Here is a 24,225-nt window from a genome sequence, read left to right on the forward strand (position 1 = left end):
AATATTTTTTCCTGCATTTAATTATTTTAGATATATCTACCTTGGCCATGGGCAACACGACATCCTCAGGGCCCAAAATTACGCCACAGGATAAGGCAATATTGCAACTGAAATTGCAAAGAGATAGGCTTCACAAGGTTTCTGTGAAAATTCAGACAGTCGTTGACAGAGAGACAGAGATCGCCAAGCAATGTGTCAAACAAAATAATCGAAGAAAAGCCCTCCTGGCTTTGAAAAAGAAGAAATATCAACAGAACCTACTTTCAACCGTGGAAAAACAAGCTGAAACGTTGGAAGAGCTGATAAATACGATTGAGTTCAAGCTAATTGAAAAAGACTTTGTTTACGGCCTGGAACAGGGTAATCAAGTCCTCAAAAACTTAAACAAAGAACTGAGCATAGAGAAAGTGGATAAAATATTGGATGACTCAGAGGAAGGAATCAGGTATCAGGAAGAGCTGAGCGAGAGACTAGGAGAACTTATGTCCAAAAGTCTAGAAGACGAGGTGGATCTGGAGCTCGCGGAACTGGAAAAACAGGAAAGAGCAAAGGAGGCTCCCAAAAAAGATGTCGCATCCCAGCTTCCAGACGTTGTCAACAAACCTTTGCCCGATATCAAACCGAAGCAACCAGAAGAGCGCGAAGAGGAGCAGCCCGCCACACTTCCTGCATGATAATGATCATTATTTATTATTGGTGTTTTCATAGCTGGTCTATGACTATTTACATCGGGACAGGCTCATCGAGCCACTCAAGGAATTCTGGAGTGAAGTATGAGATGATAATTCTGGCTCCCGCTCTGAGGAATCCGTAATGGGCTTCAAATGCAATTGTCTTCAAGTCGACAACGCCCTTCTCGGCTGCAGCATGCAACATGGCATACTCGCCGCTGACATGGTAGCAGCCAACAGGATAGTCTCTGCAAAGGTCGCTGGCCTCTCTAACGACGTCCAAATAGAAGGTGGACGGTTTGATGAGAACACCGTCGGCTCCTTCCGAAAGGTCTCTCGTCAGGGCTCTTCTTGCCAGACCTCTTCCACCAGACGGTAGCTGATAACACTTTCTATCTCCCTGGCCAGGGCTGGAGCATGCAGCATCTCTGAAGGGACCGTATAGATTACCACTGAACTTGGCGGAGTACGACATCACAAATGTCTTGTGGGCTAAGCCTGCATCTATCAGACCTTGCTTAATAGCCCTTACACGGCCGTCAATCATATCTGATGGCGCAACAGAATTTGCGCCGGCCTTTGCGTAGTTCACTGCGACTGCCGCGATCCGTTGCACAGAGACCTCGGTGTTGATGGTTCCGTCTTCGTATAGCACACCACAGTGGCCGTGTGAAGTGTATTCGCACAGGCAAACGTCGCACATGATGTAAAGTTGCGGATATGCTGCCTTTAATGCCTTGATTGCCTGAATGACAGGTCCGTCTGGGTCATCCGCAGCAGTTCCCACGGGATCCTTTACGCCATCTTTGAGCGGCACTCCGAACAATATAACAGCTCCCAAGCCTTTCTTGACCAAGGTGCCGACGTAGGGAACCAGTTTCTTGACGCCGAATCGTTTAATGTTTGGCAGCGATGGAATGTCTTCCTCGTCGTCTTCGTTATCAGTCACAAACAGCGGGAAAATAAACATATTTTTGGTCAACTGTCTCTCATGTTGCCACGAGCGAAGCAGGGGGTGGTTGTAACCTCCCTGCAGAATCGAAGAGATCCCCGTTGGGCACGCTTCAAGGTATTCTGCGGAATGCATTGAAAAGTCAATAATGATAAATACGAAAAATTAATTTTCTCGCTTTGGAAAACTGAAAAGAGTAGTCAAATGCATTTTTTGGTAGCTACATGAAATACGAGTCTATGCTATTTAGTTTTACGCTGAACGTTGCGTCGAACATTCACAGATTTCGCGCCTTTGCCAAAGGCCGCGTATGTGACGTAAGGAAGAGCCGTCTTGGAAATCATTTTGGGGATGAGTTCCTCTGTCGGAAGATCGGACCGTCCTTTCACCAGCACCAATTTGGTTTCGTTCGAGGCCAGCGACTTGGAGAGGCGTGCAACATCAATAGGCGTGTACAGATTAATGTATTTGGCTGTAGTGTTGACTGAATGGATCAAAGCTAAACCTCGGAACTCAGACGCGACCGATTCGAGCGTATTGTTGAAAAGATTCGGATAGGACTCGAGTGAGCTCAGTTGGCCACGCTGGACCATCTCGTCGTACAAGTTGATGAATTCCTCGTTCTCAAGCTCAAAAATTGCCACCACCTGAGTTTCCAGGCACTCCACCAGGTCCTCGTGGTTGATGTTCGCAGCATCCAAAATGGAAATACCCGATAGCCCTGGATATCTAATTAGAGCGTCTCTATCACAAAAATCGGCATAGCTGATTTTGTACGGAGATCTCGCCAGTAATGGTTCAAAATCAAATGTCTTTTCGTAGCGATTGTAATGGAAATAGGAGAGCATTCTGAAGTTGCGGATTTGAGAAGGTGAATACCGCACGATATCATATCCTCTCGAATTGAAGCCTGGGACAGGAACGCGCACGAGATTCTCGTAGGTCAAATTGCACAGCAGCTGGTTGTCGTCTTCGCCACCAAACGAAAGGTAGACAAGGTGAGTTGGACGGACTGCATCTGTGAGCTCTTTCAAAATCTCGACTCCGAAACCTTTGATCCACCCCGGAGAATTAATTAGCAGCGGACCATTTTCCATGTCCATATGCGATGACAGTGCTTTTAGCTGCGAAATATACTTGATCGGCTGACGTTGGGGAGTATTAAAACCAATATAGCAAATTCTTGCAGGATGCTCGCAAAGAAACGGAAAATATTGGCCGTGGATTGGCTTGTGGTGCGTCGTCAAAGATATACAGTCGGGAAGAGAATATTCTGGCTGCCCTGGATCAATGTCCAGTACTTTGGGCGAAATATGCTCGTGAGCTGCCAGTTTATTAAGTAGCAGTCGAAGAAACGTGGACTTGCCAGTGTTCTTGGCCCCAATGACGAGAACACGCATGTCCTCTGCGCTCCCAGAGGGACTCGTAAGCGCTTCCAACGCGTTCTTCCAGGTTTTGTTGATATATGTGCCAAGGTTATTACTAGGATTCTCCACCACTTTGAAAGAGTAAGGGTAAAAAGACTTTGCGAATGCAGACCCCTCAAACTCGTCAATATCCTCCCTGTTAGGATGGATGTTCTTCAATTGCGGATACAAAAGGCCTAATTTCTCCAAGCCGTCAAAAACGTCGTCAAGTCTAATCACCGATTTGTAGTTTGGTGTGAATAAATGCTCCGTTTCTGGCAGAACTGTATCTTCCACCAGATTCTGGTCGGTTACCTGCGCAGCTGATATTAGTGGAATGCTGGAAAGTGACAGCCCGTAGATTTTGACTGGATCATGGCTCGAATGGTACAAGATAGAGTCTATCTGCACGGCTCCTCGCTGGATTTTCAACGTGTACTGGCCCTTCACCATAAGAAACTCGTCTGCTTTCAGCCCAATAACCACATAACCACGTCCGTAAACCACGTTCTCGCTGGTGGGCACGAACTTCGAGCAAGAAACAACAACGGGGGCATGTGGAGCCGAATATACAGGTGCAGAAGGCTGGGCACGAGCCAGCTCCGGCGGCTCAGAAACGGGCCGCTGCTCGCTCACAGACTCAGGATCCTCATCCGACTGCTCGTAGCCGATCACCTCGTCATCGTCAGCGCTGCTCAGTGCCGCAAAAGCACTTATTGGCGGGCCTCGTCTCGACATGCGACACGCTTTTTTGTTGCATGGTGAAAAAATCCACCTCAGACGAGTCACTTACATAAGCAAGACCGCGGCCAATGAAATAGTGTAAAAATACAACATGCTATTGAACAGGCAATTTTCGCGGGAAGCGTCCCGTAGCAGGCTGGAAATTTTTTTCGAAAATCGCCCTATACACTCAATCAACAGACTGCATCATGAGTGAACCACAATACAAACTCCAGACTCCGGGCTTCGACGCTAGATTCCCTCAACAAAATCAGACCAAGCACTGCTACCAATCCTACCTGGACTACCACAAGTGTGTTGCTCTCAAGGGCGAGGACTTTGCACCATGCAAGGTGTTCCTGTCCACTTTCCAGTCCCTGTGCCCAACGTCGTGGGTTGACGAGTGGGACGAGCAAAGAGCCAACGGTACTTTCCCAGGAGACCTCTCTGTTGACAAGTTCCAGACGAGTTCAGAGCCTCAATCTGGCTCCCAGGAGTAGGCAATTACAAACAGTATAGACAAGAATATACATTTCGATCATGCGATATTATTTTGGGCCAGACTGGCATGACCAGTTGGCGTCTGCGAGCTGGGACTTCAATTCGTCCATATCTATAGTTTTCGAGTCGTCCGTGCCGATGTGCAGGTAGATGTAAAGGATAGGCAGTTTCATAGGTTTCTGCAGTCGCAACTCGTCCTGCGGCACGGAGACCTCTCTAGGCTTTTCCCTGTAGGTCAATTTGTTGAATTGCTGATGAGATGGGTGTTTCCTTTTCATGATCTCCACGACTGTAAGCAGCTTCTGTATTCCGTCATTCTCTGCCATCAGAACGATGTTTGCCGGTGTCTGCTCGCATTTGGACAGCAAAATATCCAGCTTCTCTTTTATGCCGTCGTTTTTGCGGACGACCACTTGTTCCAAATTTGGCACGCGCTGGAGGTGTCTTAAAACAGCCTCGTCCATAGTAATTTACTCCAATTTTTTCCTCGAGCGATTGATAATTTTAGGCTAATGTCCTGTCACCGGCATTCACACGGCGTCCCTCCAATTCCTACAAACGAGTCGCAATCAATTAACTCCCATGTCCTCACGACCCAACTGGTGGCCTTGAATGTCGCAAACCCGTCTTCTGACCTGGAGAAACTGTTCAAGACCCAGACCAACAAGTACGAGGTGATCCCTGAAATCAGATCGGATGCAGATAATCAGTTCATTCTCAAAATCCCTTTCCAAGGATCAGTGAAACTCTACTCAATCATACTTCGGACAGCCCGCCAACCAGACCACTGTCCCCGGATCATCAAGCTTTACAAGAACCAGGACAGCTTGGACTTTGATTCCGTGGGGGACACAAAGGCTACGCACGAGATCGAGCATCCGCAAATTGGTGTTGAGATTGATGGGGAGCTGCCGCAGGAAGTTGTTGCGGACGACACCTTCGTGGAACATTATCTCCCGCGCCACCATTTCAGCGGGGTCTCCTCGCTCACACTTTTTTTCCAGAACAATTGGAGCGACGACGACGACAAGGTGCTCAAACTGTACTCCATAGAACTACGTGGAGAATTCAAACCTCTGGCCAAAGACCCAGTGGTCACACTGTACGAGTCTGCGGCTAATCCAGCAGACCACAAAAACCTCCTTGCCCAGGAGAACCACAACTATCAGAATATTTAGTATTTTTTTAGCTACGCGAAATTATAGCATTTAATTGATGACTGTCCCATTCCCAGACATTGATCCGTACGCAGAACTGGGGTGCAAGCCCGAGGACGCGCCGCCGTCGATCAAGAAGGCATACTATAGACTCTGTCTCAGGTACCATCCGGACAAACTAGCGGAGCAGGACCAGAAGAAGTATAAAACCAAGTTCGAGAAAATACAGTTCAGCTATCAGGTGTTGGGTGATCCGAAAAGGCGCGAACGGTACGATAAAACAGGAAACTTAGATGAGAGCTTAGCAGACGATGACGATTTCGATTGGTATGCGTTCTTCCAAGAAATGAGAGAGTCGGATGTGAAAGTCACTGCCGAGCTGATAGAAAAGGATAAGAAAAGCTATCAGGGCTCAGAGGAGGAATACCAAGATGTGTTGGAAACGATGATCTACTATGAGGGCGAGTTTTTACGTCTTTTTGAGACAATACCTCATTTGGAGTTCTCGAAAGAGGAAGAGGACCGCATGTTCAAGCTGGTGCAACAGATGGTTGCGGATGGCACGCTGAAAAATTACAGGAACTGGAAGACGTACGTGAAGAATCGGAGCTCAGAGATGAAAAAGATGTTCCGCCAGCTAAATAAGGAGAGCAAAGAGGCCGAGGAGGTTCTGAAGGAAATCAACGAGAAAAACCAGCTCAAGCTGGACGGATCAGAGGATTCCTTGCGACACCTGATTCAATCTAAAAAATCGCATACTTTCGATAATCTCATCGCCAAATACAGCAGACAGAGTGAAAAACAGTCCAAGAGGTCAAAGAAGTCCGAGTACGACCTTGATGATGAGGAGTTTTTGAGAATTCAGAAAAAGATGAAAAAACAGCGACAAAACTGAAACTATTGTAAGAGGTAAGGCTTGGGCATGGAGCGCGATGGGATTTTTTTCGGTGCGGCCAGAAATTTTGTAGCAGAATTGGCAGGAGAATGAATAAATTAAATATAATTATGTTGTTTTGAAGCGGAAAGCAGAGTCAAGATTATATATAGTTAAAGGTTCACTATTCACGAAAAACAATTTCGCAACTATAACAGTTATCTGTTTCCCATTATTCCCTTTTAAGATCAAAGCATTTCACACTCAGAGATTGGTGAAGGCAAACACAACAACACAGCAATCTCCCACCCAAATACACCATGACTTCGCCTAGAAGCACGCGCTCGAACAAGCACGCCTCTGTGAACTCGATTAGATATCCGCTTTCAAATATCAGCCTGAGTTCTGTGCTGCCGTTCTCGGAAGACATATCAGCTAAGGCCTGTGAAACGCGCGTCGATATTGGCCAAGAACCTGACACCGAGAACCGAGCCTCTAGAAAACGCCTGAACACAGGAGGTCTCACATCCGGTTGTTCCGACTCTGAGATGACAGACGTAGCTATCGACACTAACGCCGTGGTGGATAAAACAGGGTCCAGTCCTCCTAGCAAAAAACGCCTGGTGGATAATTCGCCGGCCGGGCCTCCGCCAGTGACATCCCCTTCAGCTTCATCGTCGAGCAGCTCGGATTCGGCAAAAATGGCTACGCCATCCAACCTCGTCATAAGCACGTCGTCAAACTATACTGACGAGTTGCAGCAACTTCCGCTTCCCTCACCAAGCGCGTCGCCAATACAGTCCGGAAACCTTGCTGATTCGCAACATTTTGAGGGAGAGGAGTATACCGATGACCACGATTCCCGGGTGATTCAGACGAAAGAGGAGAGGGCAGAGATTTTCAAATCCGCGAATGAAATGATTAGTTTGCTTCCAGTCGGCTCCTCAGAAGTGAACTATCTGCTCTGGTCATTGCTACAGAAAACCGATAGATCCACTCTTTCCTCATTACAAGAGACCATAAGGAATTCGCTGAGGAAAGATTTGGTTTCGCTTCTACCATCCGAAATCAGTATGAAGATATTCGGATATCTTGACTACGAGTCTTTATTACGAACTTCTGAAATTTGCAGAAGCTGGCTTAAGCTTTCCATGGAGAGCTACGACTTTTGGAAAGATCTTCTATTCAAAGACGGGTTTATTGCTACAGCGGAGGAATTTGAATCGGAATATGACAGGGTTAAGTTGCTAATTCCACACATGAACTCCTGTCAGATTACCAAATGGATATACAGACGAAGACTGGCAATTTCCAAAAGATGGAAGAATCCAGATTTCCAACCTCGCCGTATCACGTTGCCGGGGCAGGGCCCAGACGTGATCACATGTTTGCAGTTTGACGACGACAAGATCGTCGCGGGTGACGCCGACCATAGCATCACCATTTATGATATCAATACAGGCAAACTCAGATCTGTCCTTTCAGGCCATACAGGAGGTGTTTGGGCAATGAAATACTTAGGAAACATATTGGCCTCCGGTGCTACAGACAGAACTGTCCGCATCTGGAATATGAAACAGGGGAAATGTACGCATATTTTCCGTGGCCATACCTCGACTGTCAGGTGCCTGGAAATTTTAGAACCTAAACAAATAGGTGTTGACGACGAAGGAAACGCAATAATGTTCCCCAAGGTACCATTGGTGGTCACCGGTTCGAGAGACTCGACTCTTTACGTCTGGAGGTTGCCTATTACTGGAGAAGACGAAGAGCTTCCGGATGAACCAATTGAGCTTGATGAAACTTCCAACAAGTACTTGGTGAAAGTGCTGCGAGGCCATACTGGCTCCATCCGTGCCGTCTCTGGATCGGCCAATGTTCTTGTGAGTGGCAGCTACGATGCTAACGCCCGTGTGTGGGATTTGAGAACGGGAGAATGTAAATGGCTTCTATCAGGTCACACCGAAAGAATATACAGCTGTGTCCTGGACGTGAAGAAAAACCGATGCATTTCAGGTTCTGCTGACAACACAGTGAGAATATGGGACCTCAATACGGGGGAGACAGTGGCGATCTTGGAAGGCCACCAAAACCTTGTTGGCCTTGTCACTCTCTCCGAAAATGCTTTGGTGTCCGCGGCTGCCGACTCTACTGTGAGAATCTGGGACCCAAATACCGGCGATATGAAACATGTTCTGAGAGGGCACACTTCTGCAATTACGTGTATCCAGCACAACGACAACATCATCATATCTGGTTCGAATGGAATGCTGAAGATGTGGGACACACAGACCGGAAAGTTTATCAGGGATCTGCTTGACGATGTTGATGGTAACGTCTGGCAAGTGAAATCGGACTATAGACGATGCATTGCTGCTGTTCAAAAGGACGGAGGTACATACATCGAGATCCTGGACTTTGGCCACTCTGATGCTGATAGTCTCAGATTATACCCGAACGCAGACCAGATTATGTAAGTCTAAAAAACATCAGGTATGATAAAAAAAATTTAGAAAAAATATTGAATTAATTCCTGGATGGACCCCCGAGGTTATTTGAAGAGTTACGGGTGGATTGAGGGGGAAGCGTTGCAACGTGGAGGCCTGAAGAGGCCTATATTGGTTAGTCATAAGAAGAATGTGTTTGGAATAGGACACACAAGTAATCAGGCCGAGGCATGGTGGGAAAAGATGTTTGATGGACAGCTTAAATCGCTTGATGTGACGAGCAAGAACGGTGCTGTCAGCTTTGTTCAAGATGAGAAGTCTTTCAAGGAATTTGCCAAAAGTCAGTCGCCGCTGTACAAGATGTTTGTGAAAGGAGGTGTACTGCAAGGAACGATTAAAAAGGAGCCAGAAATAGATAGACCAGGGCACGAACAATTAATGATCTTCGATCTAGACGATTCGAAGAAGAAGGGAAAGAAACGCAAAAAAGACAGAAAGCAAGGAAAGCATAAAGAGAAGAAACGGAGGCGTAAATCTAAAAGGAAGGATAGAGTGAAAGAGGGTAAGATAAAAAAAACGTACGAGTCCAAGACGTAACTTCGCTGCATATTTCAAACATTCGCATACATAATGTACATCTATATTGACCCGTCATCGAGCCTTTTAACCTGGTGGTGAACTTCTGCAAACTCATTGGCTAGCTCCACGTAGAGCTGGAATTCTTCTTTCAATGTGCTGACAATCATATCGAGTCCATATGAACCAGTGGCTGGGCCTCCGCTTAACGAAACCTTGTCTAGATCGCTAATTGAGTTTTCTACCTCTTGCAGAATCAACTGGTACTTGTCAATGTTTTGCCTGAACTCTTCAATTTTGGCACTATAGTAGCTATTGAGAATCTGAGGAACATTCACATGAGAGTCTTTGTCTAGTTGTTGTGATTTGGAAGTCTGGGATTGCAAAAGGCCCGCCGTCCTGACTCCCTTGACTCCAATTATTTGCGTCACGGTGCCATCTGCAGATTTTGCTTGCTCATTGTTGGACATTCCCAGAATCATTGGATTGGTCAGCTGCAAGTAGACTTTGATTAACTTCTCTACCCAGTTGTCGAAGTTTTCAAGCGTCTTGTTCTTGAAGCTTTCCACGAACTTCAGGTCGCTATTAAGGGCCTGGTTAGTAGAAAAGTAGCGTTTTTCAAGGAAATCAATGTCTCTTGGAATGCTATTGATGAGTTCTTTGTGTTCATCCTCGTCGTTCTTCAGTCGCTCTGCGATAGCCACTTGAGTCTGAATATACTGATCCAGCTGCTCCAGCTCTTTTTGAAAAGCCTCCGGCAGATCGCTCACTTTGGTCATAGGATTTAGCGGAGGCAATTCGGACTGACTGAGATTTGTATTTTGTTGCTGGTTGCCAAATAATGCTCCAGACGTTCCTGATGTATTTTGTTGGTTGCTCAAAAAACTGGTTGTGCCTCCTGAACTGCTGTTTTGTTGGTTGCCAAAAAGGCTTCCAGATGTGCCGGTAGTGTTTTGTTGATTTCCCAGAAGTCCACCTGAGCCTGGTTGCTGATTTCCTCCGAAGAGAGAAGAGCCTGTACCGCTAGACTGTGAAGGTTGTCCGAATAGGCCTCCGGGTTTGTTTCCAAATAGACCGGTGGAAGTACTCGATGTATTATTGGTTGCATTGTTGGCACCTCCGAAAGAGAATCCAGTATTGGTGGAAGGAGCAGGAGTGCTGGAGGATCCGAAAAGACTTCCAGATTGGGTGCCAGATTGGGTGCCAGTTTGCGTATTATTTTGAGTATTTGTAGCTCCACCAAAAGAGAAGCCTGTGTTTGCGGAGGCTCCTGTTTGATTGGTATTGTTTGGATTATTACCAAACGAGAATGCTGGCTTTGGTGCGGTAGAAGCATTGTTTTGACCGAATAATCCGCCCGAGGTGGTGTTATTTCCAAACAATCCTCCAGAGTTGGAGGTGTTTGCGCTTCCGAATCCCGTTGACGCGTTGTTTGTATTCGAATTGGCTCCAAAGAGGTTTGTGGAGTTTGCACTATTGTTGTTATTGGCACCAAACAGAGCACCCGTCGAGTTGGGCTGTGATCCAGCCTGAGCATTATTTTGCGTATTCCCAAAGGAGAACGCAGGCTTCGAAGCGTTCGAGCCTCCGAAAGAGGAGGAGCCTGCTGTGCTGCCAAACATTTGCAATGTCTGGATTATATTTGTATTTTTATTTTCAGTGAATTTTTTCTCCGGGTAAGCTCTCATTGCCACAGATTTTCAGTGTCGAATTTAAGTAAAAAAGACAAGCTAAACACGCTTTCTATCACAGATTTAGAATGGGTAAGTTTAGGCCTTTGGCATTCTGCTCTAACAGCCAGGCATCCCAAAGTTTTTCCGATTCATCTCTGAGAGATGGCCACTGATATCGAACGAAATTGACGGGTCGACTCCCGTTCCAGAATTTGACAATCTCTACCTGGATATGAACTCCATTTTGCATACCTGTACGCATACCAATGACAGCTCATTGCTTAGAATGACCGACGACCAAATGTTCGGTGCCATATTTGCCTACATCGACCATCTGTTCAACATCATCAAGCCGCAGAAAGTGTTCTACATGGCCATTGATGGAGTTGCTCCTAGAGCAAAAATGAACCAGCAGCGTGCTAGACGGTTCCGAAGTGCGATTGAGGCCGAACAGAATTTGGAGAAAGCTATCAAAGAAGGAAAAGAGATTCCTAAGGAGCCCCCTTTCGACTCCAACGCAATTACTCCTGGTACAGAGTTTATGGCCAAATTGACGGAGAATCTGAAATTCTACATTAATCAGAAAGCTTCCTCGGACTCGAGATGGCAGAATATGCGTATCATTCTGTCTGGCCACGAAGTGCCCGGCGAAGGAGAGCACAAGATCATGGACTTCATCAGAACACAGAAAGCTCAACCTGACTACGATCCTAACACCAGGCACTGTGTCTACGGGCTGGACGCCGATCTGATCATGCTGGGTCTTGTCGCACACGAACCGCACTTTGCTTTGTTGAGAGAGGAAGTGACCTTTGGTCCGAAAGCTAATTCTCATTCCGACGACGACCTTACGCAGCAGACATTCTTTTTGCTCCATATCTCGCTGGTCAGAGAATACATGGAGCTGGAATTCCAGGATCTGCAAGATCAACTTTCATTCGAGTACGATTTTGAGCGTATCATTGACGACTTCATTCTCATCATGTATGTGATAGGAAACGACTTCTTGCCGAACTTGCCGGATTTGCATTTGAACAAGGGTGCTTTCCCGCTTCTGATAGAGACTTTCAAGGAAGCCATCAGAGATATGGACGGATATATCAACGAGTTTGGAACCATCAATCTCCAGAGGTTCGGAAAGTGGCTGGAGTATTTGTCCGTTTTTGAGCTGGAGAATTTTGAGAAAGGAGAGGTCGACGTTGAGTGGTTCAACAAGCAGCTTGATAATATCTCGAAGCAAGGAATGAAGAAGAGACTGAGACAGGGCAAGGAGCTACTGCTTAAGCAGCAGAAGAAGTTTGTTGGTCTTGTGAGAGAATGGATATATCGCGTCTATTCGGAGAAGTTTGACGTCAAAGCCATGCTAGAAGACGAATCTAAAGTTCCTGAGCTTCCTCTTCCGCGTGACGTGTTTGAAAGTGAGATTAACAGAGACGTGATTGCCAAATTCCTGTTTGAACTCGGTGTTGTGGTTGTCCACAGCAAGTCTCAAGACACATACACTGCTAGATTGGATGTCGATGGCATCAATCCTGACGAGACTGACGAAGAATTCAATGAACGAGTGGAAGGGATCAGAAGAGTGATCAAGAAGTACCAAAGCTCCATTGTCGTGGAGGATGAAGAAACGTTGGAGTCGCAAAAAGACCTTTACGATGCTAGGTTTGTCAAATGGAAAAATGAATATTATAAAAACAAGGTCGGGTTCTCTTTGAATGACGAGGACAAAATCAGAGACATGGCTGAGAATTACATTGAAGGATTGCAATGGGTCTTAAACTACTATTATAAAGGAATTTCGTCCTGGCCTTGGTATTACAGGTACCACTATGCTCCCCGTATTTCTGACGTTAGCAAAGGTTTGAATGTGAAGATTAGTTTTGAAAAGGGCCATCCATTCAAGCCCTTCCAACAACTGATGGCTGTTTTGCCTGCCAGGTCTAAGCAACTGATTCCATCTGTCTACAGGCCACTCATGACTGACTCGAACTCCCCAATCATAGACTTCTATCCAGATGATTGTGAAGTCGATATGAATGGTAAGAAAGCGCCGTGGGAGGCAGTTGTTCTTTTGTCCTTTGTCGATGAGAAAAGATTGATTGAAGCGATGACTCCGTTCGACTCTAAACTGAGCCCTGAGGAAAAACGAAGAAACTCCTTTGGCACCGACTTGCAGTTCCATTTCAATCCTCAAATCAAGCACCTCATCAAGTCTCCTTTGCCAGCATCCTTCAGTGACTTTGAGTCTCACTGCACCGAGACCGAGTTCCATCTTCCTTCACTTGAAGGCCTAAAGCTCAACTTTGGCTTGTGTAAGGGTGCTAAGTTTGGTAGGGAAGCATTGGCTGGCTTCCCGTCTCTGAAAACCATCCCATGTCAATACAACCTTGAGTATGCCAATGTCGTTGTGTTCCAACAGCCTTCTAAAGCCATGACGTTGATGTTGACGCTGGAAAATCTGCATAGTAGCCTGACTGTGGAGCAATTCGCCAAGGAATATGTCGGTCAGATTGTCTACACGAAATGGCCGTTCCTAAGAGAGGCAAAGGTTGTCTACGTGACTGACAACCTTATGAAATATGAGAAAGTGAAAATGGGATCTGTGCCGAAAGTTGTCTCGTCTCCATTGGAGCCATTCGAAAGAGACGATTTTGAGAAAACCAGAGCTGTTTTGTACCATAAACTCCAGACCAATAAGGGTGTTCGTTTCCAAGCTGCAGGAGCTGGTGAAGAATCTGAGGAGTCTGAAGAAAGCTCAAAAAGCTCCTCAACGAAGAATCCTATTGAAGGATTAGTCTATGTGAGAGCTGTCAACGGGCTCATCAGAAACGAACAGGGAGCCTTTGTGAAAACGTACGCCAAAGAGATCGAATGCTACCCTATTCAGTTAATAGTGGATGAGGTTATCAACAAGGACGCAAGATTTGAGGCAAGGCCTCCCGTTCCTATAGAAGAGGAATTTCCTAAGAACTCGACAGTTGTTTTCCTGGGTGCTTTCGCATACGGTACTCCTGCAGACGTTATTGGACACGAGAACAATAAGCTCACATTAAAAGTGTCGAGGATCTCCAAGAAGGCAGAACCTAACTTTGGTGTTCTGAGAGCACAGCACGAGAAAAAAGCTATCAGATACCATCCGTCGTCGACTGTCGCCAAAATCCTGAAATTTTCTCCACTGTTCCTATCCAAGCTGACGTCTTCGTATGCGGTTGAAGGGCCGGGTGGCAGAAGATACGACATTGGCCTTCCACTGAAGTTTGAGGGTAAGAAGATGAAAGTTTTAGGATACACAAGAAGGAATGATAGATACTGGGAGTACAGCGATCTGGCAATCAGCCTGATTCAGGAGTACATGAAAAAATTCCCTGATGTTTTCAAGGCCCTGATGGAACACAAGGGATCATCTATTCCGAGCGCCAAGGAGATTTTCAAGATTGCTGAGCCGGACAAGCTGAGGGCCAAGCTGGATGCTGTGCAGTCGTTCCTGAAGGAGAAAAAGTCCTCGTTTGTCACTGTGAGCTTGGAATCTGAATCGTTCACGAAAATTGGCGTTGCAGAGCTCGAACAACAGATCATTGACTACGTGGCAAAGCCACAGCCTTTGGATACCAAGGGAATCAAGGGAATTCCACGGAATGCTGTTTTGGCTCCGTCACAGTCGTTCCAGCTGCTCAAAAAACAGCACTTTTCTCTTGGAGACCGTGTTGTGTATGTCTTAGACTCGGGCAATGTTCCTTTGTTTTCGAAGGGAACGGTGATCGGGATCAGATCGCTTGAGTCCAAGGTCGAGCTGCAAGTACTCTTCGACCAGCCTCTGTTGACAGGTAACACCTTTGGTGGCAGGCTGAAGACTCAAAGAGGACTGACGCTGGATTCCTCTGTGTTGCTGAACTTAACTGACAAACAGTTTATCTACCACTCGAAGGCCTCCTCCAAGACTGCTCAGGGGGATTTGAGCGAGGTCAAGAAGCGTTACTTGCTGAAGAAGAAACAAGAAAAGGAGAACGAACTCAGAAGCAAGAAGGAATTGCTAAAAGTGATCAAGAAGAGCGACACTCAGGGCGAGACCAAGGATTCTGCGGACTCATCTCTCCCAAGCCTCTCCAAGAAGAACGGAGTGGCTCAAAACGTGTTCAACTCAGTTCTGGGGAACGTGATGCAGCCAACTGCTCCTCTGAGAGGTCCTCACTCCATGATGGGCGTTCCTCCAGGACTCCCGCTACCTGTGTCTATGCCTGCTAACACCAACGGCTCGCAGGAACTCATGGGCATGCTTAATAACCAGAAAACACGGAACTCTGCAGGCAGGCCTGCAAGCAAACCGGCCAGTAAGCAGGCCAACAGAGCAACAAAGAAGCCTCAGAATAAGCAGAAACCAAAGGTGGCGAAAAAAGAAGAGGCTTGAGCTATATATCTTCCTGTAATGTGTACTTTAGAACCTCGTTTTGCTCCAATTCCTGCCGTCTTTCGAACCACCGCTGTTCGAACCCGTTGGTGCGGTTCACCCCGTCCCAGCGCCAGCCAGGCCGTATGCCAAATCTGTTGTCGGGATATCCAGTTTCTGCGTATAGTTTTCTACCTGTCGCGCTCAAATTGGTAAGCTTTCTTTTGCGCTTCTGCAGGTTTGCGTCAAACAGCAGCGCAGGGTCGTCGTCGCTGACCGTCTGTTTTTTTTGGTGCTCTCTGCTCTCCTGCGTCTCTGTTTCCAGCTGTTTTATTCGTTGTTCTTCCTGCTGTTTCTGGATGGCTGTGTATTCGCTCTCGTTGACACGCTTTATCTCCTCTCGTTTCCGCTCCTCTTCGGCTTTCCTCTGTGCGTCTGGGTCCTCAACTCTGGATATCCTCCGTCCAGTGGCATCTCTATAGACCGTCTCGACGTTATTGGGGTTGTACTGTTGCTGGACCTTGCGCTTTTCCTCTTCCAATTGACGCTGTTTCATCTCCATTGACCTCTTGATGTCCTCCCCTGTCTTGAGTCCTGGCAGCGATCCGTCCTGCATAAGCGTCGGTCGCGTGCTTGCCGTCTCTTTCGTCTCTACCGACGTCCAGCCCTTGGACTGCACCTTTCTCTCGACAACAACGGGTCCTTCCTCTGTCTCCGACAAATCCGACTCCGATTCCTGCTCCTGAGGCTCCTCAGAGACATATTTCTTGAGATACTCCTGGAGTGACATAGTGCACAGAAAGGCCGATCGACCTCAAAATTAAGAAAAAAGTCCACCCTCGAAAAAACACATATACTCATCATGGAGGATTGGAGAAGAATTGACGTCGACCAGTACGACCCGGATTTGCAGTACGAACCAGACCCGATCGACGCACCTGCCTACTCTGCTCAGCAGTTGGACTCGCTGGTCACAGAGATCCGCTCCAGCGTGTCCAGAGGCGACGCTCTGGGTGCCATCAAGCTGTGTGTTGCACAGCCTCCGTACGGCTCCGACAGCGCCCTAAAGACGGCATATCTGCAAGCGGTGCTGAACGCGTTTGTTTCCGTGAGACAGAGCGAAATCCCCAACATTGTGAAGAGCCTGGATATGGACGAAACCGACACCCTGGTCAAACTGCTGTACTCGCTCATGAGCGTCAAAGAGGGCCAGAAGTCCGGCGGAGTGTTGCTGGGCTGGTTCGATAAAGTCGTTGAGCTTGTTGGAGAGCGCCCAATCGTGAGCTATGTAAACAGTTCGTTGACATTGTAAGATAGAATATATGCGTCGTCGTCGCGTCGATAGAAAAAGAAGCGTAGGCTACCGCACCTGGCAGCACACGGGCGCGGTTTCCCCCACACCACAGTTGCCATCGGCTATTTTACGCGAGACTGCGCTATATAAGGCCGTGCGAGTAAGCCTGTGCTCGCAGATCAAATATGGTTGTTAAGAGAGGCGACAAATTCCCGACTAACGTGAGCACGCTCTTCATCTCGTCCCCAGAGGGCGAGCCGAAGCCCTTTGATCTGAAGGCAGCTACAAAAAGCAAGAAGTTTGTGGTTGTCAGTGTTCCCGGTGCATTTACTCCACCTTGCACCAACCAACACCTCCCAGAGTACATACAGAAAGTGCAGAATTTTGCTTCCAAAGGAGTCGACTTCATCCTTGTGGTGACGCAAAATGACCCGTTTGTGCTTCGTGCCTGGAGAGAAAAACTAGGAGCTACGTCCAATAAGATCTTGTTCGTGTCAGACCCGTATCTGGACCTGTCCAAGAAACTGGGGTCTCCTATCGATTTGGGAGACCTGGGCCTGGGAACGAGATCCAGCAGATTGGCCCTGATTGTGAACCGCAGCGGCATCGTCGAGTTTGTCGCCGACGAGAAGGGCGGAGAGGTCAACGTCTCGACGGCGTCCAAACTGCTGGCAAAGCTGTAAAAGATGTTTAGGGTTAAAAATTGAATGGTTTTTTTTTCGAGTAAATATAATCTGGTCTCATGTCTCATGATCTGGAGAACCCGTGGTCAGACGTGGTACCCAGCACACGTGAGTCGTCGTTTGTAATTGGACTATGCATTGTTGACTTCGACCACGTCCACGGCCCAGAGATAGAGTACTGGCTCGACGACCGCACAAACGAGTACAACCAGGCCTCGATGGCGGCCAAGTTTGCCCAAATATGGCCGCAGTTGCCCTTCCAGGGGCTTCCTGACGGGGCGCACCTGTTTGACGAAGCATTCACAAATTTCACGCTTGTATATGACGAGAAAGATCACATCTGTCCTCCCCTCCCCAAGGAGAAGACCGAGAAGCACTACGACCTCACGACACTTTTTGGATGCGCGTGCGTGCGCCAGCTGAACAGCAGCGCGTTGAAGGACGGTGCGGACTTCAAGCGGTCGATCATCCAGAAAAGCGTCGTGATGATCACCCGATACCCGATCCCAATCCAGTTAAAGGAGAAATTAAGCATAATCACCATGAGCTACTTTGACCAGCACAACTTCCACGACAAGTCCATAATCAAGGCCCTTTTCGAGAATGTGGCTGCCGTCTACAACTCGCATGGTTTCAAGGTTGAAGACGACGATTTGTACGAGACACCTGTGACCCAGGACAACGTGAAGGTCATCAAGGAAAGTGACTTCTACACGGGGCTCAATTTGAAAGAGCTGGTGGTGATGTTAAAACGCAATTTGCTGGTCATTTACAAAGCGTTGCTGCTCGAGCAGCGCATTCTCGTGTACTCGAAAAACCTCAACCGTCTCTCCAACTTCCAGTACTCGCTTCTCTCGCTCATACCGAATCTGCTGCTCCATCTTTCCGACAGCGGGAGCCCGTTGACCGGCAGCATTCCCGGACACGTCGAGAAACCCACCTCGCTGAAAAGCAGCGACAGACAGTCGATGCTAGCATTCATGGGCCTTCCGTTGCGAATATTTGGCAGGGGAGGCTTTTTCCAGCCGTACCTGACCCTGCAGCAGATCGAGTACCTCACCAACGAGAACACCAGGTGGTATCTGGTCGGTTGCTCGAATGACATAATGCTGCAGCAAAAGACGCGATATGCAGATCTGGTGGTTAACCTCGACGACGCCAGTGTCGAGCTGCTGAACGCGCAGTTGAAGGACAAAGTGGCGCTCACGAGCGCAGACCGCCGCTTTATCGACTCGTTGGGTGACGAGGTGCTTGCCGCAGACGACGTGAGCTTGTCGCTGGCAAACAGCCCGATGGAATCGCAGTCGTACCGGGGCGGCGACGATTTTATCCGATACAACTTCGAGGATTACCTAATTGGGATGCTCTCGAGCATCAAGTACGACAACTTCCGCAGCATGTCCAAGCTGGAAAACGTCCAGCAGCTGAGCTCATTTGCGAACGAGATCGAGCAGTTCGGGATTCCGTTCGTGTCGGCCTTCCGGGCCACCACTGCCTACGAGATATTTGATCGCGGGACCGACGACGAACTATTTAATTTTTTCGAGCCCAAACACGTCGGCTCTAGTCTGGTCCGGACAAATGTGATTCGGAACCTGATTAGCAGAATTAAAGACGAAGATCGCAAGTATTTGTCGGGGATGTTCAGTTTTAGGCGAGGCGAAAATAAAAATAGCTAGTCTGGCTCAGAAAGCATGTCACGCATGCACCTGTGACAAGATAGTAATCCGGGCGGTGTGGCATCAAGCCCGAGACACCACCGAAAGACTTTGTGGCCTGCGCCAATTATATAGTCACCAATATAACCTCCCGCAGTCGCAGACGATCCAAGCACACTCACCGACGATCCTAGGCCCTCCGTCGCTCGGCACCGGCCATCCCTTTTATCTTATCTCTGCTTATCTGGCATTTTTTTTTCGTGCAGATACTTATCTCCTCGAGATAACTGCATTTCATTTTGCGACAATTTGAGCAACTGGATTTACAAGTTTTCCTCCTCGCCCACCTAAGAAGGCTTTCTCTTTGTGTGAGAATATGCTCCAAACCGACTCACCAAACCCGGTCAGATACCCTATCCGGCAGATCCCTCCGGCCGTGCTGGCCCGAATCCCGAAGGAACAACAAGAGATTATCCCTTCCGTGGAGTCCATCACGAAGCGCAAGTACTCGACGTCCATCGACCCGCGCAACTACCTGACGGTATTCGAGTACAAAATCAACGAGTCCTGGATCATCTGGGACTACTCCTCCGGCCTGGTACATCTCACGGGGCTCTGGAAGGCCATAGGCAACTCGAAGGCAGACATCGTGAAACTGATCGACTCGTCGCCCGAGCTCGAGCCCGACCTCAAGCGCGTGCGCGGCGGCTTTCTGAAGATCCAGGGGACCTGGATCCCGTTCGAACTAGCGCGCAAATTGGCCGCCAGATTTTGCTACAAAATCAGATACGCCCTTGTGCCCATGTTTGGCGAGTCCTTTGTCGACGAGTGTCTGAAGCCGTACGAAAAGGGCTTCGGTATGCTCCGCCTGAGGGTGAACGACGACGACTTGAAGAAGAAGAGAAGCAGCAGACGCAAGAAATCCATCTCCTCGGGCTCTGTGCCCTCCGCCCACTCCAGGATCGGCAAAAAACCGCGCTCCCGGTCCCAGGAGTTCGAGTACGGCAAGTCGCTGTCTCCTAGCATCATCTCGCGGAACAAGGGTCCGGAGACCGGCTTCTTCGTGTCGTCCGTTGCGGCAGGTCCTGCAGCAGACTCGTTTGAGATCAAGACCGCCAGGCCCAAAGCGGACGGGCTGCTTTCTGTTCTCAGAGCAGCAGAGAATCTGGACGCCAACCCGCTCTACACCTCTATTCTGTCTACTGTGTCGTCGTCGTCGTCGTCCACGACGTCATCCTTCTCAACTTCGAATTTCCCTATCAGTCCGCTAGCTTCGTCCACCTCGCTTATCAGCAGCCAGTACCAATACCAATACCCCCCAAGAGCACTCGAGATCCCGTACAAGTCCAAGCCAGACCATCCAGTGACCTCCGAGACAGACATCAAGCGCAAAATGAGCATCAGCGATCTACTTATATAGGTTTTCTAGTGGCTTTAACATTCTCCACGATGTTGGCAACGTTTAAGGGTTTTCAAGGCCGTGTAATTTTTTTTTGCTGCCACCAGACTGCGCCAAGATTGGTCGCCTCTCACTCAGACCAAACTTCCTTCTTTCTCAGACACCCTTTTTTTAATCGAAACAGATAGTACCTTCTAGCTCTGTGTACTGACGCCGCTCAACCACCAGTCCCTTCATCCGGAGCTCCAGAATCATCAAGAACCTTTGCTAGCATTCAGAGCGCCCTGAGTCGTTTCTCATGTTTGCGGACCTGTATTTCAAAACAGTCGCAAGTGACGGACTCTCCTACCAGCAGATTACTTTCTTGACCTTCCAGGCTGTTACCGAGGTTGTTATCATCTGTCTAGCGGGCTTTTGGGCTGCAAAGACCGGCCTTCTAAACAATGAAGCCACAAAAATCATCTCTAGACTCAATGTGGACCTCTTCACGCCAGCCCTTATCTTTTCGAAATTGGCCTCCTCTCTGTCGTTCCAGAAAGTTTTGGAGGTGATCGTCATTCCCATATTCTACGCACTCATCACAGGAATCTCATACGTGGCCGCCCTCTGGGTGTCCTCCCTTCTTGGGCTGTCCGAGCCAGAGGCCAATTTTGTGACGGCTATGGCTGTCTTTGGCAATTCCAACTCTCTGCCCGTGTCTCTGACTTTAGCGCTTGCATACACGTTGCCGGGTCTGGAGTGGGACGAGATCGAGAACGACACGCCGGACCAGATCGCCTCGAGGGGTCTGATTTATTTGCTCATTTTCCAGCAGCTGGGACAAGTGCTCAGATGGTCTTGGGGTTACAACACGTTGTTGAAACGACGTTCTCCCTCCGTGGGGATTGCTCTTGACGATGATCCTGAGAGCCAATCTCTAGAGACTCACAGGCCGTCCAGCTACGGATCTGCCGACGAGCAGTCAGACGAAGAACGGAGATTGCTCAGCCACCCGCCTCCAAATCCCGATAGGTGGAGCGAAGGCTCTTCGATAACTTCTCACGAGAGCGTTTCGAAAAGCGCAAATATCGACATTGAGACCGAGAACCAGCCGGCAGAGGACGAAAGGCCGTTGCCCCTTAGGATCTGGAGCAAATTCCTGTCGGCAATGAATCCACCTTTGTGGTCCATGTTGATTGCCATCATTGTCGCCAGTGTGCCTAAGCTCAGATACGAGTTCTACGAAAAACAGGGATTTATCCAAAACACACTGGCTTTGGCAATAAAACAGCTTGGATCGGTCTCGATTCCACTGATCCTAGTGGTATTGGGAGCAAATTTAGCTCCGTCCCAGGATATTCCTCCGGCGAGCCCCCACTACTCCAAAATCGTCTTCGGGTCGCTTGTATCGAGGATGGTGCTTCCGTCCATTGTGCTTCTTCCTGTCATTACACTATGCGCCAAGTATGTGGGACTGAGCATTCTTGACGATCCGATTTTTTTGGTCACTTCATTCTTGCTTATCACATCTCCTCCAGCTATCCAGCTGTCGCAGATTTGCCAGCTGAACGAGGTGTTCCAGAAGGAGATGGTGGGTGTGCTATTCTACGGGTACGCGGTCCTGACTTTGCCGGTCACGATAGTGATTGTGGTTTCCGCTTTGGAGTGTTTGAAATGGGCCAAGATGTAATCAAGCAGTAATCTGCCAATCAGATAACGGTTGGGAAAAAATACTGAATAAATATTTGATCCAATCCATTTAGAGTATTATTATGGACAGCGATGAGTAAAGAACGGAAGATTGCACTGGTTGGCGCGCGAGCCGTGGGAAAGTCTTCTCTGGCTGTCCAGTTTGCTGAAGAGTCCTTTAGTGACCATTACTTTCCGACGATAGAGAATCAGTTGAAGAAGCAGGTCAAATACAAGGGAATAGACTATTCGCTTGAAATTATGGATACTGCTGGTCAGGATGAGTTTTCTACTTTGCATAATAAGTTGTTGATTGGAGTTCACGGGTATATGTTGGTTTATTCTATAAATTCAAGACAGTCTTTCGACATGCTGGCTGTTGTGCGAGACAAGATCCTTGATGGGCTGGGAATAAGCTCGGTGGAAGACGGGCCTCCGATCGTTATTGTGGGCAACAAAAGCGATCTGGACTTTCAGAGACAGGTTACCGAGGCAGAGTTGAAACAGCTAGCAAAGAGGTTCGGCAACGTTCCGTACTTTGAGTGCTCTGCGAAAAATAACTACAACGTTCACGAAGCCTTTGGTGCCGTGATTGACCAGATAGAAGACATCAGGGAGCCCAAAGATGAAGAAGAGACCCAGGTTAAAAGTAACGGATGTGTTTTAATGTAGAATACGGGATATATTGTTACAAAGGTCAAAAAACGGTGGGGCAAAAAATTTACTTTATCTATAAATTAATAGCAAGTGAGCAGCACAACTTAACTAAAGGGGATAAAATAAACATAGTTTACAATGTCATACCACGAGTTCACTTGGTGAGTATAAAAGTCAATTTCGGACACAGTCGAGCTAACATGGTAGGCCTTCCGGTCCTGAGTCTGTCATTGTGACAGGGTCCTTTGATAACTGGTCTCAATCGTTGCCCCTTATCAAGCAGCAGGACGGCTCTTTTTCTCTATCGTTCCCATTTCCCGCAGACACCGAGAAAGTGATTTTCAAGTTCGTTGTGGACGGCAAATGGACCACAAGCGAAAAGTACAAAGAAGAAGCAGATGAGTCGGGAAACAAAAACAACGTCTTGTATGCGAAGGACGTTATTTCTGCTCAAGCTTCCAATTCTACACCAATTCCTGAAGCAGGAGGCATGGCAGTGCCATTGGTTGGTGGCAATGGTTCCTTGCCGAAGAGCGAGTCCGAAATGGCCGGTTCAGAGTACAAGCCTACCGTTCTTCCTTCGTCCGAAGGTCAACAGGTGACGCTGGGAGAGCCGGGTATCGTGGTGCCAGCCAATCCGCACTCGATCGATGCTCTTTCGGAGGTGAGAGACGTTGACCCAAAGACGCTTAACGAGCCTTCTGGCTCGTCCAAGAGTGCACCAGCTGGAACCACCGCCGCCACTAAATCTTCTGTGGCTACAAACACTCTCGACCCTGCAGCGCAGTCAAAATTTTCGGAGACTGCTGGCTCCACTAATGCCACAGGAGTCCCAGAAACCGACGCAGCTGCTACTTCGGGACCTGGAGTTGTTATCCCAGAAGACCCTCAGTCGATTTCGGCTTTCAACGAGGTTAGAGACGTGGACCCAAAGACTCTGAACGCACCTTCGGAGCCAACCACTTCCCAGACGGAAACGGCCGTTGCAGACGAGGCAACTAACCCAAGCACTCAAGACACAGCAGGTACTGCTGCGAGCGAGGCTTCTGAAGCGGGCGCCAAGAAGACCAAGTACGTCAAGAGAGTGGTTTCCAAGGTCAAGAAGGACGAAGCCGAGCAGATTCCAGAAGGTGAAAAAGAGACTACTGCAGCTGAGACACCTGCGAAATCTGCATCACCTGCAAAGGCTGGACAGGCAACCGCAAGCACTCCGTCTACAAAGAAGAAGAGTGGCTTTTTTGCCAAGCTCAAAAGGGCACTCAAATAAGGGACGCGGTGGGATCAGGTGCTTCCGTCTTTTCTTTCATCTGTGTATTAAATGTATCATCATTTGAATGGAGACCAGGAAAAAACGCCGAAAAAATGATTACATGCGTTCCACTTTAGGGCGGCTGCCAACGGCACTGCGTCAAATGCCACTCGATGCAGCCGGCCTTGTAAAGTAAATGGAATTCGCAAGTTTCCATAAGAATTCTTCCGGGTTCTTTTATTGGGGAGCTGTC

At 48.1% G+C, this 24,225-nt stretch overlaps 17 protein-coding genes across 17 annotated transcripts; 12 read left to right on the forward strand and 5 right to left on the reverse strand.

Moving 5' to 3' along the window:
• Positions 1–47: 47 nt before the first annotated feature.
• KL911_001792 (uncharacterized protein) lies at positions 48–674 on the forward strand (the record flags this gene model as incomplete). Its single annotated transcript, XM_043196789.1, has 1 exon — positions 48–674. One exon carries the CDS (start codon positions 48–50, stop codon positions 672–674), a length of 627 nt encoding a protein of 208 aa, XP_043055553.1.
• Positions 675–723: 49 nt separating this feature from the next.
• KL911_001793 (uncharacterized protein) lies at positions 724–1,758 on the reverse strand (the record flags this gene model as incomplete). The annotated part of the gene is made up of 1 exon (XM_043196790.1): positions 724–1,758. One exon carries the CDS (start codon positions 1,756–1,758, stop codon positions 724–726), a length of 1,035 nt encoding a protein of 344 aa, XP_043055554.1.
• A 107-nt stretch (positions 1,759–1,865) lies between these two features.
• Positions 1,866–3,767, reverse strand: KL911_001794 (uncharacterized protein; the record flags this gene model as incomplete). Its single annotated transcript, XM_043196791.1, has 1 exon — positions 1,866–3,767. One exon carries the CDS (start codon positions 3,765–3,767, stop codon positions 1,866–1,868), a length of 1,902 nt encoding a protein of 633 aa, XP_043055555.1.
• Positions 3,768–3,961: 194 nt separating this feature from the next.
• Positions 3,962–4,252, forward strand: KL911_001795 (uncharacterized protein; the record flags this gene model as incomplete). Its single annotated transcript, XM_043196792.1, has 1 exon — positions 3,962–4,252. One exon carries the CDS (start codon positions 3,962–3,964, stop codon positions 4,250–4,252), a length of 291 nt encoding a protein of 96 aa, XP_043055556.1.
• Positions 4,253–4,300: 48 nt separating this feature from the next.
• Positions 4,301–4,717, reverse strand: KL911_001796 (uncharacterized protein; the record flags this gene model as incomplete). Its single annotated transcript, XM_043196793.1, has 1 exon — positions 4,301–4,717. The coding sequence occupies one exon, from the start codon at positions 4,715–4,717 to the stop codon at positions 4,301–4,303; it is 417 nt and encodes a 138-aa protein (XP_043055557.1).
• A 48-nt stretch (positions 4,718–4,765) lies between these two features.
• Positions 4,766–5,431, forward strand: KL911_001797 (uncharacterized protein; the record flags this gene model as incomplete). Its single annotated transcript, XM_043196794.1, has 1 exon — positions 4,766–5,431. One exon carries the CDS (start codon positions 4,766–4,768, stop codon positions 5,429–5,431), a length of 666 nt encoding a protein of 221 aa, XP_043055558.1.
• A 37-nt stretch (positions 5,432–5,468) lies between these two features.
• Positions 5,469–6,305, forward strand: KL911_001798 (uncharacterized protein; the record flags this gene model as incomplete). The annotated part of the gene is made up of 1 exon (XM_043196795.1): positions 5,469–6,305. One exon carries the CDS (start codon positions 5,469–5,471, stop codon positions 6,303–6,305), a length of 837 nt encoding a protein of 278 aa, XP_043055559.1.
• Positions 6,306–6,604: 299 nt separating this feature from the next.
• Positions 6,605–8,761, forward strand: KL911_001799 (uncharacterized protein; the record flags this gene model as incomplete). The annotated part of the gene is made up of 1 exon (XM_043196796.1): positions 6,605–8,761. The coding sequence occupies one exon, from the start codon at positions 6,605–6,607 to the stop codon at positions 8,759–8,761; it is 2,157 nt and encodes a 718-aa protein (XP_043055560.1).
• Positions 8,762–8,821: 60 nt separating this feature from the next.
• KL911_001800 (uncharacterized protein) lies at positions 8,822–9,328 on the forward strand (the record flags this gene model as incomplete). Its single annotated transcript, XM_043196799.1, has 1 exon — positions 8,822–9,328. The coding sequence occupies one exon, from the start codon at positions 8,822–8,824 to the stop codon at positions 9,326–9,328; it is 507 nt and encodes a 168-aa protein (XP_043055561.1).
• A 41-nt stretch (positions 9,329–9,369) lies between these two features.
• Positions 9,370–10,929, reverse strand: KL911_001801 (uncharacterized protein; the record flags this gene model as incomplete). Its single annotated transcript, XM_043196800.1, has 1 exon — positions 9,370–10,929. The coding sequence occupies one exon, from the start codon at positions 10,927–10,929 to the stop codon at positions 9,370–9,372; it is 1,560 nt and encodes a 519-aa protein (XP_043055562.1).
• Positions 10,930–11,212: 283 nt separating this feature from the next.
• Positions 11,213–15,385, forward strand: KL911_001802 (uncharacterized protein; the record flags this gene model as incomplete). The annotated part of the gene is made up of 1 exon (XM_043196801.1): positions 11,213–15,385. The coding sequence occupies one exon, from the start codon at positions 11,213–11,215 to the stop codon at positions 15,383–15,385; it is 4,173 nt and encodes a 1,390-aa protein (XP_043055563.1).
• Position 15,386: 1 nt separating this feature from the next.
• Positions 15,387–16,154, reverse strand: KL911_001803 (uncharacterized protein; the record flags this gene model as incomplete). Its single annotated transcript, XM_043196802.1, has 1 exon — positions 15,387–16,154. The coding sequence occupies one exon, from the start codon at positions 16,152–16,154 to the stop codon at positions 15,387–15,389; it is 768 nt and encodes a 255-aa protein (XP_043055564.1).
• A 72-nt stretch (positions 16,155–16,226) lies between these two features.
• On the forward strand, positions 16,227–17,341 carry KL911_001804 (uncharacterized protein; the record flags this gene model as incomplete). The annotated part of the gene is made up of 2 exons (XM_043196803.1): positions 16,227–16,659; positions 16,824–17,341. 2 exons carry the CDS (start codon positions 16,227–16,229, stop codon positions 17,339–17,341), a joined length of 951 nt encoding a protein of 316 aa, XP_043055565.1.
• Positions 17,342–17,400: 59 nt separating this feature from the next.
• On the forward strand, positions 17,401–19,020 carry KL911_001805 (uncharacterized protein; the record flags this gene model as incomplete). Its single annotated transcript, XM_043196804.1, has 1 exon — positions 17,401–19,020. The coding sequence occupies one exon, from the start codon at positions 17,401–17,403 to the stop codon at positions 19,018–19,020; it is 1,620 nt and encodes a 539-aa protein (XP_043055566.1).
• Positions 19,021–19,375: 355 nt separating this feature from the next.
• Positions 19,376–20,419, forward strand: KL911_001806 (uncharacterized protein; the record flags this gene model as incomplete). The annotated part of the gene is made up of 1 exon (XM_043196805.1): positions 19,376–20,419. The coding sequence occupies one exon, from the start codon at positions 19,376–19,378 to the stop codon at positions 20,417–20,419; it is 1,044 nt and encodes a 347-aa protein (XP_043055567.1).
• Positions 20,420–20,448: 29 nt separating this feature from the next.
• KL911_001807 (uncharacterized protein) lies at positions 20,449–22,067 on the forward strand (the record flags this gene model as incomplete). The annotated part of the gene is made up of 2 exons (XM_043196806.1): positions 20,449–20,481; positions 20,775–22,067. The coding sequence occupies 2 exons, from the start codon at positions 20,449–20,451 to the stop codon at positions 22,065–22,067; spliced, it is 1,326 nt and encodes a 441-aa protein (XP_043055568.1).
• Positions 22,068–22,159: 92 nt separating this feature from the next.
• KL911_001808 (uncharacterized protein) lies at positions 22,160–23,990 on the forward strand (the record flags this gene model as incomplete). Its single annotated transcript, XM_043196807.1, has 2 exons — positions 22,160–22,724; positions 22,963–23,990. The coding sequence occupies 2 exons, from the start codon at positions 22,160–22,162 to the stop codon at positions 23,988–23,990; spliced, it is 1,593 nt and encodes a 530-aa protein (XP_043055569.1).
• Between the last annotated feature and the right edge of the window lie 235 nt (positions 23,991–24,225).

The sequence above is a fragment of the Ogataea haglerorum genome (assembly GCF_019207285.1).
Source record: "Ogataea haglerorum isolate 81-453-3 chromosome Unknown 81-453-3_NODE_4_length_651989_cov_98.092404, whole genome shotgun sequence".
Lineage (NCBI taxonomy): Eukaryota > Fungi > Ascomycota > Pichiomycetes > Pichiales > Pichiaceae > Ogataea > Ogataea haglerorum.